A 17,925-nucleotide genomic window follows, 5' to 3' on the forward strand; every position below is an offset into this window, starting at 1 on the left:
TGAAATATGACAAGATGAGACTATACTAAATTGCTTCATTGGAATGTATCACTGTACCTGTTTAGAGTTAATTAAAAACATGAAAGGAAAGATGGAGAGGGACTTTTTACAAGAGCATATAGTGACAAATTAAGAGGGAATGGATTCAACCTGAGAGAGAGTAGGTTTAGATTAGATATTAGGGAAAAATTCTTTGCTGTGAGGGTGGTGAGGCACTGGAACAGTTTGCCCACAGAAGCTGTGGATGCCCCATTCCTGGAAGTGTCTAAGGTCAGGCTGGATGGGGCCCTGAGCAACCTGGTCGCGTGTCCCTTCCTAGGGCAGAGGACTTGGAAAGAGATGATCTTTAAGGTCTCTTCCAACCCAAACCTATGATTCAATAAGCCCAGGTTAGTGATGGGATTATCTTTTCTATGCTGTTTTCCCAATTCAGTATTTAAACTGCACATTAAATGTATTTACAACTAAATTATTTTTTCCCAAATTCTAAGACCTGAATACAGCCCTTATTTTAATAAATATTGGCTTCAACAGAAAAGTTGACAAAAGGCTTTTGCAAAATTGTATTTTTCTCTTTGTATATTTTTAAACTACATTAATGCAAGTTACTTATTGGGGTGCTTTTTTACCAGCTAGTTTTGTTAATTTTTCATTATATTATGCAGACACACAACTTGGTACTGAAACAATGCAAATATTATTCATTGTTTCAGGATTAGACTTATTTCACACGCACATGATCAGATTTAAAGTTTAAAAAGAATACAAAGGAACATTGGGAAAAGAAAGACAATTTAAGCTATTCACCTACTGTTCTAACACGTTGGAAATTTATTCTGATCCTCAAATGTACTGAATTTTATCCCAGGAGAATGCCTTGATTCAGCAGGAGAATGGAAAACTGTCTGGGGCAATCTTACTGATCATTACTTCCGCCTGCCAGCATGGTAACAAATACTCAAAACACAGATTTGAAACAGCTTTAAATGATACTGTGACATCTGAAATATCTCTGAAAACAGGAAAATAGACCCAAGATTTTACCTGTGGTTAACTCATTATTACAGAACTCATATATCTTTACCACAATATCACAGCCTTTCCTACACGTGTCATATGTCATAATTCCACACCTAATCCTTCAAAGGATCAACTATGTTTTAATTATGTCCCTTTTAAAATATAAATATACATTCACCAGTGTAATTTTTAGCAGTTATCAGTAAAATATAACAGCATATTCCCTGCAGTTTTAAATTATCTTCAGCATCTCTCCAGTTCTTTCTCACTTCAAGTATCTTGTTCTGTTTCCATTCTTAAAACTAAATTTGGGCCAAATATGTACATATATCTGTACATGGAGCACATCATCTTGAGTGTGATCACATGGTACATATAGGACAACCAAGAGATTCTATCCAGCCAGGAAGGGCAGGTCCTGCCTGATAAACCTGACCTCCTTTTTTGGCCAGGTGATCTGCCTAGTGGGTGAGGGAAAGGCTGTGGATGCTGTTTACCTGGACTTGATGATCCTTTGACACAACCTCCTAGAACACACTCCTGGAAAAGCTGGCAGCACAGAGCTTGGACAGGAGCACTTTTTGCTGGGTTAAGAACTGGCTGGAAGGCTGGGCCAGAGAGTGGTGGTGAATGGTGCTGCATCCAGTGGGTGTCTGCCCACTTGTGGTGCCCCCCAGGGATCAGTGCTGGGCCCAGTTCTGTTTAATACCTTTACTGATGATCTGATTAAGGGGATTGAGCATGCAGCACTACAGGCTGGGGACAGAATGACTGGAAAGTGGCCCAGTGGGAAAAGATGTGGGGGTGCTGGTCAACAGCAGTTGAACATGAGCCAGTGCATGCCCAGGTGGCCAAGAAAGCCAGGGGCAATCCTGGCCTGTGTCAGGAATAGTGTGGCCAGCAAGGCTGGGACAATGACTGTCCCCCTGTACTCGGCACTGGTGAGGTCACACCTTGGGTGCTGTGTCCAGTTCTGGGCACCTCAATTCAGAAAGGACATGGAGGTGCTGGAACATGTCCAGAGAAGGGCAGCAAAGCTGGTGAAGGCTGTGGAGCACAAGTCCTATGAGAAGCAGCTGAGGGAGCTGGGGGTGTTCAGCCTGGAGAAGAGGAGGCTCATCACTCTCTACAACTTGCTGCAAGGAGGGTGGAGCCAGGTGGGGGGCAGCCTCTTTTTCAAGGCAATCTGAACCAGGACAAGAGGTCATAGTCTTAAGCTGTGTCAGGGATGGTTTAGGATGGACATTAAGAAGAATTTCTTCACAGCAAGGGCGATTAAACATAAATGTTAAACATGGACTGCCCAGAGAAGTGGTGGAGGCCCAATCCCCAGAAGTGCTTAAGGAAAGTGGCACTCAGTGCCCTGGTCCAGTTGACATAACAGCTGGTCATAGGCTGGACTCAATGATCTCAGAGGTCTTTTCCATCTACTTGACTCTGTAACCCTGTTATTCTATGATATTCTGAGTTTGTTTCAAGAGTCAAGTTTTCAGCTAGATCATGATAATCTACTCCTATGTGTGGAAAAAGAAATCTCAAATTCTGCTTGAACTAGATTCTGTTCAGTTGTGCACTGGAAGTTGAAAACAAGACATGTTAGTGCTTAAAACCACAGATGTTAAGGCAGTTCAGTACAAAAGCTTCAAATCTGATTCATCCTGCTAGCACATAACACAATTTATTTCAGCACAACAGAAGCAGATTTTAGGTAATTTAAGTGTTTGATAACAGGCAGCTTTAAACACACTAACACTATCCTGCCTTATTTATCTTTTATTGGTATGCTTGTATTCAGTGTTTCAGTTTCTGAGAGTCTACATTTATAAGCATGAAAAAATATTAATTAGGTTAAACAACAATTATTAATTTTCAGTGAGTCTGCTTTAAAGCTGCTCTCAAACTGACTTATCCTTGTCACGTTCTCTGTTGCTTCCTCACAGCCTAATTTTTACCTGTATTTTCATTTTTCAGCAAAATTTTTGTGAATCACAAGCTCTGCTCAAAACAAATGCTCAAGGACAGATCTTTTTTGTCCTGATACTGCTAAGCAAGCCTCAGAGTCATCAAAAAAAAAGGAGCCAAGATGCTTGAGTCACTCAAATATTAAGCAGTTAAGCTGCGACTTTCAAAGCTGCCAGTAAGAACACTGAGTTGAACACCTTCCTTACACCACCCTCACACATTGCTATTTTCCTATGAGCTTCTGCTATTTCAAGTACCATGCCATATAATCCCTTTGAAATATTTTGCAAACTTAATCTTAAAAGGTGGTTTTCTTCATTTCATAGACCATTTGTGACCCAGGTTGATCTAGTGATTCCAGTTTTCAGTGTGTTTGTCTCCTGCTTATATCCAGTTATTCCTATCTGTCAGCCTTAAAACATCCTGCAGCATTCTTCTCCAGGTTTTATTTTCTTGGGTTTTACACTGGAAAATATTTCCTGTCAGCTTTATTCTACTCTGAAACACTACTGTAGTCTCTTCTTCCAAGGCAAACTTTTCATCTCCCCTCTTCACTCCTCTTTCAGATTAAATCCATCCTTCTCATTGCCAGATGAGACCCCATGATTACCTTATGCATTGACTGAGGTACCTATGTTTCACATGTAGATGAAGTCCAATTGCAAAAAAAAATCCTTCATGCTTTTTATTTCTCTGATTAGTAACATTTCATTTCCATTCAGTTATTTTATGATATTTTGGGGTTTGAAATAAATTCTATCCCATGTCAAAAACCTTTAGGCAGGAAGATTATTTGTAAATGAGCGCAAAAAACTGAGTTAAGTGCCATCCTAGTGTTTATGATCTCACCACTATCTCATCTAGAAAATACTCTTCCTAATAAACTGTTACCCAAGCATACCTTTTCATTTTCTTTTCATTTTATTGCAGTCCTAATCTTCCATCTTTCCTACAAAAATTTGGGTGCATATTTTAAAAATACCAGAAGGATCTCCCCAGAAACAAAGTAAATTGCATGCATCCTGCACGTCACTTGAAAGCTGTCATTTATATGAGCAACTGCAGTGATTTGAGCAAGCATGTTATGCAACTTGTCATTTAAAAGCCATTCCAACAACAGCATAATGGATATCTAAGCACCTTACAGCTGTTGTGCAGATTGGCACACCTATGGAGCCTGGTGTGTCTCACACAGGCATGGAAATGTAATATGGGTTACTATGGTTATGCTACTGGGTTGGTTCTTGAAGAGATCTTTTCAAAACAGGAAGAATTCAAAGCTACACCTGTTCCTGTTTGACATGCCAGGTACATAACATACGTTGATTACATGTGTGCTGTACTTTCAAGTCAAAATTTTTCAGATCAAAATATCTGCTTCTCTCTTTGGCTTTGCCACGAGAACAAATATCTTCAACATGGCAGGAAGATAAATTTGGTATAATTACTGCCCTTGATGGTAATTATTCAAGCAAAACAGAACCACAAAAAGAAGCTATTATAATCCATGTTCAATAAAATCTTTCATAATATGTCCACTATTATCTAGAGAAGTATTTTATAGAGGTCTCATTTTAGCAATGTCTCCAACCAAGGTGATTCCATAAATAATGCTTTCACAGTGGTTTCTAAGGTATCTTGTGTCTCCTTTGTGACGTAAACTGGTTGTTATGGAGATGGTGAAATACCAACCACTCTTCGTGAGACTGTGCAAGATCAATTTTAGACCCCTTACTGCAGTGTATTTTCTCTGCTCAGCTATAATCAGCCCTCCTTAGCAACAAAAACAGATGCATAAAAATTATGAAATGTTTTAAAACAAATGTTTGCACAATACTTTTAATTCTTCAACCTACAGAAATAGACCTGTGTGCATTTGTAATAGATAAATTCCATCTCAAATTCCCCAAAATTACCAGAAAAGAGGCTTGTTCTGTCACAAAGGCTGAACAACTTACAGACAACTGTTTCAATCCTTGTTTTTAAATTTCATAATCCATATCTTTCAGAAGTATTTTGTGCCCCTTAAAGCAGGGAGCGCAAAGATTGCTATCTTGTAAAGATAAAACACATTGTTGAACAAACTTTGCTTTGGTAAAGTACAAGCTTTTGTTCAACAGTGTGTTAAAACATTTAAAGCTTCATGAAATAGAAGGCAAAAGGTTATGTCTGGATAGTAATATGTAAAATCATGTAAGATACTTGAAAATGGGCTAAGCTATCTGTATATTATCTTTATCAATTTTTAAATCTGTGTCTTTATAAATTTTTTACACCCATGTGTCTAAGTTTAAAGGCCCCAGTTAATGATTAAGGCTAAAGAACACACAGGTCACTCAGGGTTTTGCAGTGTGCAAGACTACAGCAAGACTGGAAAGAAGGAAATTCCTCTTCCTCCCCCCAGTCTGTATTTACATCACGGACGAGCACCCCAAAATATACAACATTTAACTGGAAAGTCATAACATTCTTAGGACCCTCACTTATTTGTAGATTTGCTGTAATTTTATGGAAACACTACAGAGAAGAAAATAATGGTTATTAGAAATCCATTTTGTATATTCTAACAGTATGTTACTTTTACTGAAAAGAGGACAAGATGCAAAGCAGAAACACAGCCATAAGAAAGGGAAGAAAAGATCCTCTCCTGCCACGGGGAAGTGGCAATAAAGTCTGTATTGTAATGAATGGAGAGAAGCCAGAGAGGCACATTTGCCTACCTCAGGTGCCATCCAAAAGGGGGTTCCCACTGAGGTGTTTCTACGGAGCCTTGTGCTGGTGAGCTGGGCTGAAACACCTACAGCAAAACAGAGAAAGAAACTTGGCTTCAAATTTACTGTCATTTCACTAAATTTATTTCAAGTATCTGGAAAACAAAATCCAAACCTGTGAGCACAGATGCAGAATGCCTGGCCAAAGTAGGTGTAAATTATTTGTTTGATTGATTTCAGTTTGCTGTTTTCTTCAGTTCATCAGAGATGTTTTTTTGGTGAATGACTCTCAGTTTGAAGCACTTTCATTCAAACTCAAAAATTCCATTGTCACATAAATATCCCAGATATCTTTCTGCTGTTTTCATAAGTATAAATGGGAACTATTAAAATTACAACTTGACTTTAAAACTTCTGTTTCAGAAATGTACTGCCTGAACATCACAAACAGGGAATTTGTTCATTAGTTCAACAAAACACTTATGCATCTGCTTAAATCTTTCCCTAATGAGAAAAGCTCAGAAGTTCAAGCTCACACTGCAGCTTGTACTTAGGGAATTAAACACATACTTAAAACAAAACATTAGCTTCAGAGCTTTGCTGACTGGGGCTGGACTACTGAAGCACAACTGAAAAAAAACCAAAAGAATTAACTAGAGTGCAATCCAACAACATTAACAAATCAGAATGAACTTTGACAGTAAATCTTCTGTGCTCTGGTCAACATATAATTGAATGAGTTCAGCTCAGTAGCATTCCAATGAGGTGACACAAAAGCCAATATTAACTTAGAAATATATTTTGCTTTAAAATTTTTTAAAAACAAAAGCCACAGAGGTTTGCTCTTTTGGCATTACCCAGAGACAAAAATGAACAGAAACACATATAATATGCATTGACTGCTACCAATAAAAATTAGACTCATAAGTTAAATTGTTTGATTTCTGATTCCAACATTCAATTTTTAATTTAAAATTATTATTTTCTTTTTCTTTTGACATATTTCCTTCCCCACTCACCAAGCAACAAATCTGCTTAACATTCCCACAAAATGGCAGAGGATTATTAGTTCCAGGGATTAACCTAAAAATATCCAAAGCATCCACTGTGTTTGGGTACTTAATCTGAGATCTTTCAATTGTCAGGCATTCCACAAGCCTCAAGTACAGCTATAACAGATCTCAGCTGCAGTGCAAGAACACACAGTTCTTCTGCAAAGCAGGACAATGTGTTTCAAACTGACTATTGGGAAAATGAGGAACTGCCTTTGATGTAAGTGACCCTCTAGCAGAAGGAGGAATAATCTCCAATTTGACATCATTCAACTTTCTCAACTGCAAGTCCCTTCTCTTCCTGAATTCCTTGGAATTTCACTATTTATCTTCTACTTTCTGCAAAAAAATGAGACAAAACAGTTCTACAAACAATATCACCTGTGACTCAGTCCCAATTCCCAGAGACGGTTCTGTGGCTATTAGCAGTGGACTAAGACAGGAAAAAGAGCAACTTAATAAAAGCCTGGCACCTGATACTTCTTCAGTCAGAAAGCCCATGGACATATTGGCATTTCTTGGCATTTCCTAACTGTTAAGCAGTAGGGAACACTTGAGATTTAAGTCTCATTTTTTTCTGAGCCTGTCGTATTTGTTGCAATTTTCTAGTGCTACTGTCCTAACATGCAAAGTAAGAGAAAACCTCTGAAACCTAAATATAGACTCAGAGACCCATGGGACACCAGAAAGATTGGGAGTCTCAGTTTCACTGAAGGTGCTACTTGGGGGTGGAGCACACTGGCCTGTCTTTAAGGCCTTTAATGCATCTGATAAAAACACTTTGCTTTGGGGAGAAAAGCTAACTTTTCCCATAATGGAGTAAAACCAAAGATTAGACTGCCAAAATTCCCCCAAATGAGAAGGGATCTTCCTCTCTTCTGTTAGGTCAGGGACTCAACTCCAAGTTTTGCTTCAGGTCATAAGTTTCTCCTAGTACTATTTTAATTGCTGCCTTTATAATTCAAATAATGAAATTCTGTCCCTAGTAGATACTAAGGAATCTCTTTTGTGACAACTTACTTTAGCATCTTCAATACATATGTGTGTTAAATTTATAATACCATGACATCACCAGTACACAATTTTCTTTCCACTGTATAAATTTAATATTTTAGGATTTTTAAAAAATATTATTTGCAGATTTTTTTGACATTTCATTCTACCCTACTCTCATTTTGTGAACATTTTTCTTTACCTTCATGCACTGCTAAACAAACATGTCATTCATTCATTATTTGCAGTATCAATTACCTTATGCATTATATGGTTTCATTAATAAATCATATTACTAATGATCTGCTTCTGTTACTTTTAATAAAATTGTCCACTCCCTTGCATACTTATCTGAGGGACAAAAGTTTTGTTTAATTTTTTTTCTAAGTGTGCATTCAAAGGAATAAAATTTGAACTGTCTTTAAACCCACTGCCAAGTGCCTTTCTACCACCCTCCCTCCCTTTCTCTCTCTTGTTTCTTATGACATATCCAGACTGGTATGCTCAAATCTAAGAGGAATAATCACTAATTAAATGGATGTTGGGTTTTGGACCCAAGGGACTATTTTACCTTCTGCTCAGAGGGGAAAAAATATGCTTAAGGCTATCAAAACCATTTCAGAAAGAATGTTTCCTTTTCATATGCAAAAGACAGAAAATCTAAATTTAAATTAGGACAACTGCCCTGAAACTGACATTTCTTCTAAAATGCAAAAGAGCTTTGTAAATAAAATGCTAGCTTCAAAATTTTAAAAATTATTAAATTATGTTTAAGCTTTTAAAAATTAAAACTCTATTACTGATTTTTAGTTAGAAGTTTTATGCCTGCTTTAATCAGGTTCCTTTTGCATTTTTCCTTCTTAAAATAATTCTGAGTGTGCTTCTGAAAAAGTCTCACTGTGACATTCTGCCTTCCCAGGGGAAAGCGAACAGAGCCTTTGGCTAAACTGCATGTATCAAGAAAGCAAAGGGCAAGTGGTCATTACCAAAGTCAACGAGCTTGACTCCACCTTCTGTTGTCAGGAGAATGTTGTTCCCTTTCACATCCCGATGAATGATCCGGTTATTGTGTAAATGCTGAAGGCCCTATATACCAGCAGTAAGAAAAATAAGTTTATTCCCTTATTTAAAAACAATTACCCTGTTATTAAGGAATGTAATGAAGAAAATCTGCACACACTCTACAGAAACAGCTGTCCACTGGATGACATGCCTTCATACAACCCCTGCTGTTGTAACAGCCCATGTGATATTGCCCCCACTCCCACACTCTAGAAATGGAGAGTGTATGTATGCAATAAGTGAATTGCAGCCTCTGCTGTCATTGCAAGCCCAATGAAGATCCTTACCAAGAGAGCCCCATACAAGATGTATGAGATGACAGCTTCATCCAGTCTTCGGCCACACTTCAGCAGGCCCTTGACAAGCTCTGTGACAGAACCTCCATTGCACAGCTGGAAAGGGGGCAGTTGTGAAGAGGGAAAAAAAGCAAGTCCTCAGTTACTCAATATACTTGTTTAGGCTATAAACACCTACCATGCAAAATTGTGCTACAACACAAGTCAGAGAACAACAGAACTCCTTTTATTGGTGATGTTAATATAAATCACAGCAGCCTGAGTAAGGGGAGGGAAGAGAAAACTGAAAATTGTAAAGTGCAATTTATAAAATGCAACAAAAAAGATAAAAATTATATGAACAAGACTGTATCTCAAAAGAAGATTCATAAATCCAATTTACATTATTTGAGTATTTTCACAATACGTGCATTGTCTTTTTGAAAAAATCCTTCTGTGCAAAGGCCAGACAGAAAAGATTGATGCTCTTGATAACTGGGAAGCAACAAATTAGTCATTTTAAACTTTCACTCCATCAATGCTCCTGATGGCAGGCAATATAAAATAGATAGAAGCCATATATCTATACTCAGATTTGATGCCATATACTGTCAACAACAGAGAAACATTCTAATCTAGAGAAGCAGCTTCTTGCAAGCATTTTCTACTAATTGGCTCCTAAACACCAAAAGAGGAGGAGAAAAGGTAAAATTAGAATCTTTGAAAACCTGTTGTCATCCACACCTTAAGTTTACTGTCCATACCATTCTAAGCAGGTATTGATATCCATCCTTTCTCCTCTCTCTTTCCTTTAATTACCTTGATATTCACAATTGTTTGACCAAAAAAGAAAAAGATGGGAGAATTGACTGCCTTTCTTTTGCTGAATTTTCTCATCTATGCTGGTTTGTGGCCAGCACCCTTACCAATGTTCCTGCCAGAGAATCACATGCATTTCAACACAAGTTCATTTAACATTATCAGTTTAAAATACCACAGCATAAATCAGGAAAATAGTATGAAGTTATACAAACTCTCAAGATTTGCATCTTTCAAATAGCTTTTATGAAAGAATGTGCATCAATTCAACCACTAATTTCTCTTATATGCTAATCCTTTCCTTACCTTATTACTAACTTCCCCTTGCATTAAAAAAAATTTCACTAGACTAGAAATTTGAGTTAATGGAAAAGGACCTTGAAGGAAAATTTCATCAATTAAAATATTGACAAATTCTGTAGGAATTTGGCTTTATTTTTTAATTCATTAGCAGGGAATGTTTTTCTTATATTTCATAAATTTGTGGGAGCATTCAAGTCAGCATCAACGATCAAAAGAAACTTGATGTATTTACATGAAACTGCATGTTATTCTTCCCATGGTTAACCATTTGCTGACAAGTCATTAAGCTAAAGTTTTCTTTGTATTGCTTTCATTGCATTAAATTTTCTGTTTAGACAGACTATACTAAATTTATCTATAGCCTACAGATAAAATATATAAAAGTATGCCCGAACTTAAAAAAAAAAACAACTGGTTGCAACTGAAAAATAATACAGACTGACAGCTGTTTGGTAGGATATGGTAAATGAATGCCTGACTCAAAAATGTATCCCACAAACACTACTGCAGCTGTGCCACTATTCTTGAAACTCAGCAAAGACCTCAAACAAAATGAATCTGACACCTTCATTACCACTTTACACCTAATGGTAATACTTCAACAGGTGTAGAGATGCACATTTATACGATAAAGTTGAGAAGTTTGCTTTACATTTGTCCAAGACTTGCATCATCATAAAAATACTTAAGGTGTCACTTTTGCCAGCCTTCCTCATCACAAACATTTATCAAAGTTCCTACTTGTACTGAGTAAACATGGCAAAATTGTGTCTGAAGGAAAAAAAAAATCCATCTTTTTATTACAAATTTTGGAAGTCACACATCAAATAACTGTATTTCATCAAAGACTCAGGGATCAAAGTCTGAATACTTTGTATATTCCCTTTTACTGAAATGAGTCATTAATTTATAATATCACAAGTCACTGTTATGCATAGATAAATATGCTGTAAATTCCAAGGCAAGGAATAGTTTGGGTTGTCTGATAAATTGTTCCATATAAGAAAAACGCATTTTTTATAATGTCAAATTTCTTCCAAAATCTGGATTATATGTACCAAAAGTCACCTGAAATGCATACTGATAAAATACACCCACAACTTGTTTGAATTCTACATTCAGTTTTATTTCAGAGTATACGAGGATTTTGTTCCATAAAACTGTCATTTGGCACTTCATCTTTGGCACAAGACTCTTTTATTAAAAAAAAAAACAGAAACTAAATCAAGCCCAAACTCAACACAAAGATAGCATGCACACAAAAGAAACCAACACCAAATCAAAAATACTAAGGTCACTTTTCAAAAGTTACTGAAATTTAAGAGGAAACACATTCAAAAGTTGTTATTCAAGCTACATACTGCTCCAGTACATAAAAGTTAGATATTCTACTGGGATTCCACAAGTTGTAGTGGAAATAAAGATTCCCCATTCAAGAACGGGGAGTGGAATTTTTAAAACAATCAATAATTAAAAAGTGAGTCCTAGCTTTTACCAGTCTAGTTATGAAGGAAAGAAATGCTTGAATGGTTTGCCTGTGCAGAGTTCTGCATCAATTAAGCCTAGAAAGAAATCCTCATTTTACAACCACCTTTGGCAGTCACCTAACTTTGGTGGAAACAAGACCACCAAAATACATTTGACATTGTAAGAGTACTGATTGGCACTGAACAAGAAGAGTGAATAGAAGGCATTTCTGTTGCTAGGTTTCCAACAACCACCAGCCTCTAGTTTAAAATTACCATAGAAGAGACTTTCCCATTACACTTTCTCTGTTCACTTTTGCAGTAGGCAGCTTATTTGTTAACTACCCTCCAGTCACTACTTCATCATACTTTGCACTCTCCTCTAATGCTTGAGTTCTCCAAAAAGTTTAAATAAATGCCTTATCTAATGTTTCCTCTAACAAGATAAAAAAAGAGCTGCTTATTTTGGAGGCATAATGTAGCAACTCAAACAGAAATTAAATGCAAGACCATTTCCGATTAAACACATTTTGAAGTTTGGATGTGATTTTCAACAGTAGGCTAGGACACATCATCCTATCAGAAAATCATGAAAGCCTGTGACTCTTTTAGCAATAACAAATAAAAATCCAACCACATATGCTAAGGTAAGATGTAATATTGTCAAAATGCTTTTACCTCAAGTACTAGCCAGAGCTGTCCTCCCACATATTGATCTGCTTTGTAAAACATTCCATAAAATCTAACAACGTTAGGATGATTGGGAAGAAACTGCAAAATATTATATTCAGCTTCAATTTCTTCATCTACATCCTAAATAAAAACACAAACATACAGAACATACAAATACAGTGACTCCAAATAAAGCAAGAACAAACTGTCATGGATAAAATGAACTAATTTCTCTTAGTTTGTACTTTTAAATAGTTTCACTTTAATGCAGCTAAAAGTACACTATACTGGACAATTAATGCATATAGAATTGTGACAATTGTGCTCTTCTTATACATAAAAAAGTAAAGCCTGTGTAAATCAAGCAGTTATTCTTCAAGAATTCTTTCTGTACATAATATACTTAATAAGATAATTAAAAATTATAATTAACTCCTCTCAGTTGAGCAAGAAATTTACACATGTATGACTTTTAACCTGTTTTTAATCATGCATACTTTTAACATGTGAGATAAACTTAAATACATGAACCATTGATTTATTCCTTTTTCAATGGTCATCAGATAGAACTAAACAGAGAAACATTTCACTAAGCCTCAAAGGGGCCATCAATAAAACCAAATATGTCTTATGATGAATTACATACACCAGAAACAATGAAAGAGACACAAAACAACCACCCATGAAATAGGAAAAGGTTACTAGGTACTTGTTAATGAAAAAATTCTGTGACAGTTACAAAATAATGTTTATACCAGCACACAGGCCACAACTCAGAACAGTGCTTAAGCGCTCAAACTTTGCTCATTTCTGCACCGACTTGGCTATTAGAAAATGTAAACCTGTGCCTTCCTCAGATCCATACAAGAGAAAACCACAATGGATTTCAGTCGTGGTTGATGACAGAAACATAAGATTTTTTAGTAAATATTTCAGCCCAGCTATCATGATCAAACTGCAACCTGAACAGCTGTCAGTTAAATCTTCCATGGAAAACTAGGGCCTTGGTTCTCATGGGAAGCTAGGCATTTAATACCCACTAAACCAGAGCTGAGGATCTGGGATGTCTGCTTCTCTTTTCATCTTCATTATTGCCTCACACTATTATCTGCTTATAAAAGGTAACTGTAAAATATCATAAAGTTCACAGTGTTCCTATGATGTGAAAATTAATTCTTTTACACAGAATAAAACAAGAACATTAAGGTTAACTGCATCTTGTATATTCCCTGCTACAGTGGGCCCTATGAGGAATGCTTCTGTGGCATTCCTCAGGATTTGCATGCTCCAAGCAAAGATAACTAAATTTGTAGCAGAAGAATTACATGGATCTAAAACAGAAACTAGGCAAATGCTGTCCTCAGATAAGATGATGAAATTCTAAGTTGCCATTCAGTTGCTGGTACTAAACTCCTCCTCTAAATGCATTCTGTAAAACTGTTCCCTTCTGGATGTTCTCAATATGTTACACATTTGATTTACATTTCAAGTTTAAGAATTCTTTTAAATTAACATTGAAGTTACAGTTTAACATTTTTTACTTACACTGACAGGATCCAGAATCTTTACTGCTGCCAAGCTTCCATCTTTCTTATTAGCAACCTTATAGACTTTACCATAAGTGCCTTTCCCAATGGTCTCTATAATTTCCCAGGTATCTGAGGGATCAGCTAATGATTCTAGTCCAATCATACTGGAATTATATTGAAACAATCCATACAATGGCTTCCTGGAAAATAAAGCAGACATACAGACAGCAGGAAGCCCTAAGTAACTTGGTACTAAAGAAGGCATCCTATGATAAAGAAATCAAATATTGTCCTAATTTAAGAAGAAATACAGATAGAATCACAAATGAAAACCAGACAGAAATGTAAGATCACTCAATGGAAAGAAAACACTGGAGACTGCTTCTCCTTCCTTAGTTTAGTGTATTATTTGCTCCAAACATTGTCCCATATGTAGCACCATTCTAAACACATTTTAGACAAAATCTACCCTTCCCTTTACTGCACACCTTTCAATGGACATTTTACACAACTGAATTAACACAGCTCATTAAATGAGGTCCTATTTCTGGTTTTAAAAAGCCATGTCAGGGTATTTCCATAAACTTGCATAATGCCCCCTGGAGATTGCCAGACAGGCATTCAGTAGGTACAGCCTCATAATAGCTGATATATATAAAACACGGCTACATACACTAACAGAAGTTAAGACTTGGCTGGTTGGTATCAAAATACAAGCCAACTTGAAAATGAGCAACAGGTACATCACTGGTGTGATCTATCACTGTTGGGCTGTTTCTCAACAACTGCACTTGGCTCTCTGTCAGTCAGTCAGAGTGTGCTATGGTCTGTTACACTGGCTAAACACCTCAGAAGATCTTCAGGTGAGGGGCCTTGTTTCTCCAGATACTCCTGAGTGGATCCTGCAAATGGACCACTGCAGCCTATGCAAAGGGTGCCTTTTCATCCTGGAATTGCATATATGGTAAATTCTGGAAATTAGGAAAATGACAGTACCATTTTAGGATTTCATGTAAAGTAATAGTAGTTCATCTTGTCCCTGAACTGGAATAATAGAAAGGAAAGATTAAATTTAAGATGGTATTGACTTAACTTTCCCATATTAATCATTATTAGAGAAGCTCACTGTTTGATGGCTTCTCTGAGGAAGAAAATTTTTTGCCCACTTGGTGGCTGTCAGTAGGTATATTAGCTATCTGTGTGCTCAACCAGGAGATGTAAAGTCCAAGTGTGTCCAATCATAAGAGTGTGCTAGTGACAAAGGCAACTGAAGGCAACACCATCACTAACTGCAAAAGTTCCCAATCTTTGGAGATGGACAAACAAGCACCTCAAACATACACTTATATTTTAAGGTTTCAGCCATTTCTTTCTAAGCACAACTGATAGCTGCAGATCTGCCTGAAATAATTTTTAAAACTTGCTGTCTTACCTCTTCACCATTTCTAGCATCAGTGATAACCAGAGAAAACCTCTACTTCCCTCCTTGGTAAACCTGTATTTGCACCAAAGCTGATGCCAAATAATGTATGAAACTGCTTTGGTCTCTTTACCAAAAGAAGGCCAAAAAAAAAAAAGAAGAAAAAAAGGGGAGCAAGTTTAAAAAAAAAAGAAAACCAGAATCATTATACTTTATCTGCTATAATAATGTAAGTTATTAGGACAGCTCCTCAGTATTTGATCCAATCCAGCATGCTGCAAATAAAGAACAGTATTCTGAAAACATAAACCTAGTACATTAACAGAGAAGGAGGTGAGCTGAAAGACTTCTCTGAAATCAGTGAACAGACTGTACTACATGCATTGAAACAGCAGCTACAGATATGGAGCTCCTGATAAGCCAACCTCCAGAACAAGGTTTGCTTGCAGGGTGGGTGTGGTGGAGAATACAAAGATGGGAACAGTTGCATGTCACAAAAAAAAGCAACACAACAAGGTATTGAACACATGGCTTTAATGCTTTAAGTAAAATGCTAAAGACATTCATGTGCAAAGAAAGAGAAGAGAATAGACTGGAAATAGCTTTGATACAACCTTACAAGGAAAACAAAAACAGATGGAAAATAAGATCTCTGTGACTATGAGAACTACCCTATCACACAGATTTGCCAGAAAATTATGCATGGCACTCTTTGTACCAACACAATATTATGATGTGTCCTCAAAGCAATTGTTGTGGATAAATACATCTTTCCTTAAAAAAAGAAAAAATCTTTTGCCATTGCCTGCTCTTGTTCTGAAAATTATAACCCTTAAAATGGTATTTCCAAACATCTAATTTAATTTACAAACATTTCATTTACATGAACATTTCTTTGTACCAGAAGACAATGTTGGCAAAATAAAATCTAATGCAAAATTTTTACAGATGGAATCATGATGGATGACTGAAGAAAAATTTTGGTGAGCATTTTAGTGAATTGTGATAACATGGCAGCATTTACAGATGGTATATTTATGCATTACTTGTAATCAGAGATGTGAAATTTGTACCATAAGCCTGCTTAAACCAAAACAAGCTCCTCTTGAAATCAAGTAATGTCTATCTAAATAAGGCTCTACACCTGTCATCAGTAAAAGTACCTTTTGCATCTATGACATCATTGCATTCCTACAGAAGTCATTTTACAGTACGAAAAAGCAAAAGAATAGTATCTGCTATATCTTCAATAATGTAAAATCTGGATTTAAAAAACCTGAAACCACCACAAAATGTAAACATTATGGGGAATGGCTGAAGTTGTGAAGTAAGTTTGTGCTTTTCTTTTGCTATTTCCTGATTTGTTAAGCTTCAGAAATTAAAACATCCTTATTTTAACAAAGGCTGCCATTCACTTTTTATTTATACAGTGAAAAGTTATGTATGAACCCAACCACTTCTGCAACAACAATACATTCAGAAGACCTTAACACTAAAATATTGCACCTGAAATTTATTTATGAAAAAACTTCTCCTTTTACTCCCCTCACATAAGGCCTCACATAGCTCTGGGCTTTGAAATGATGTATAAAGATTGGCTTCTATCTGTAAAAAACTCAGCAGTACCCTCCCCAGAAGAAGCCTCAACATATTAGAGACCTACCAATTACAAATATTTCTGCCATCAGTTATAGAAAACTTCTCAGTAGTTAAATTTGTTTCTTCTAGGAAAGCAAAATAGACAACACCAGATACTAAAAAAAACTACATTTTGGCAATTAACTCTACTGGCTAGGGAACATATTAGACAAAGCTATTTGGGACTGCACATGTTTATGCAATTTGAGGCAGGACTACATGCCACCAACAAACCCCTAGTGCTCTACCCTGTTTTGCACGCTTGGGGAAAGGCAGAATGAAAGCACAAGGCCAACCTGATGGAGTCTACTCAAGCTGCTCTGAGGGACAGAGAGCATGATTTTTTTCTTCTAAGAGAGAGTAACTTAAATCTTGAAAAAGCTGACCAACCAAGACAAACAATAGGATTAGACAAATATTTCTTAATAGGCTTCAGCCACTGACACCGTTTCTTTCTTTTATCCATGAAAAGAGATATTCCCCATCAAAGTAAATTTCATGATTCTCTCATAACACCTGAATACTTCTATTTTGTAAACCTTTACGGTCAGAACAAATTAAATCAGACCAGGCATGACAGACTAACTTAAATGGCAGTCAGGAAAATGTGCAAGCAACATTTTTCTACTTTTAAATAAAATACTTTTCTTGAAGATCAACATTAGAATCAATGACTGGATATTATCATCCCTTATCAGTATCCTCATGATAAAGTGACTACATGTATTATGTACATCATATAAGATACCATAAAAAAAGTATAGGTTACAGACAGTGCACAAATCACTTTTCCATCTGTGAACCACAGCCTTTCAACTGTATTCCATGGCTCTAAACAGCCTCAGAAAAGCCATCTAGAAAAATTCGTGGCGTCCCAGAGGTTCTACTGTGATACTCGTGCCTAGGTTGTGAAAACAAAACAAAAAATTCCAAACTCTATATTCAACATGCAGATATTGTTAATGAGATAATTACAACTGGAATAAAATCAGCAACTTCTCCT

General features: G+C 36.4%; 1 protein-coding gene across 1 annotated transcript in view; it reads right to left on the minus strand.

The window, feature by feature from the left end:
• The window catches only part of MYO3B (myosin IIIB), a 193,368-nt gene that overhangs the window by 150,046 nt on the left and 25,397 nt on the right, over positions 1-17,925 (minus strand). Inside the window, exons 4-8 of the mRNA XM_059475789.1 lie at positions 13,881-14,064; positions 12,342-12,476; positions 9,088-9,192; positions 8,725-8,824; positions 5,703-5,779 (exon numbers count right to left, since the gene is read on the minus strand). Of these exons, the coding sequence (XP_059331772.1) occupies positions 5,703-5,779; positions 8,725-8,824; positions 9,088-9,192; positions 12,342-12,476; positions 13,881-14,064 (601 nt within the window). The remainder of the gene's footprint in view (positions 1-5,702; positions 5,780-8,724; positions 8,825-9,087; positions 9,193-12,341; positions 12,477-13,880; positions 14,065-17,925) is intronic.

The sequence above is a fragment of the Ammospiza nelsoni genome, chromosome 7 (assembly GCF_027579445.1).
Source record: "Ammospiza nelsoni isolate bAmmNel1 chromosome 7, bAmmNel1.pri, whole genome shotgun sequence".
NCBI classification, from domain to species: domain Eukaryota; kingdom Metazoa; phylum Chordata; class Aves; order Passeriformes; family Passerellidae; genus Ammospiza; species Ammospiza nelsoni.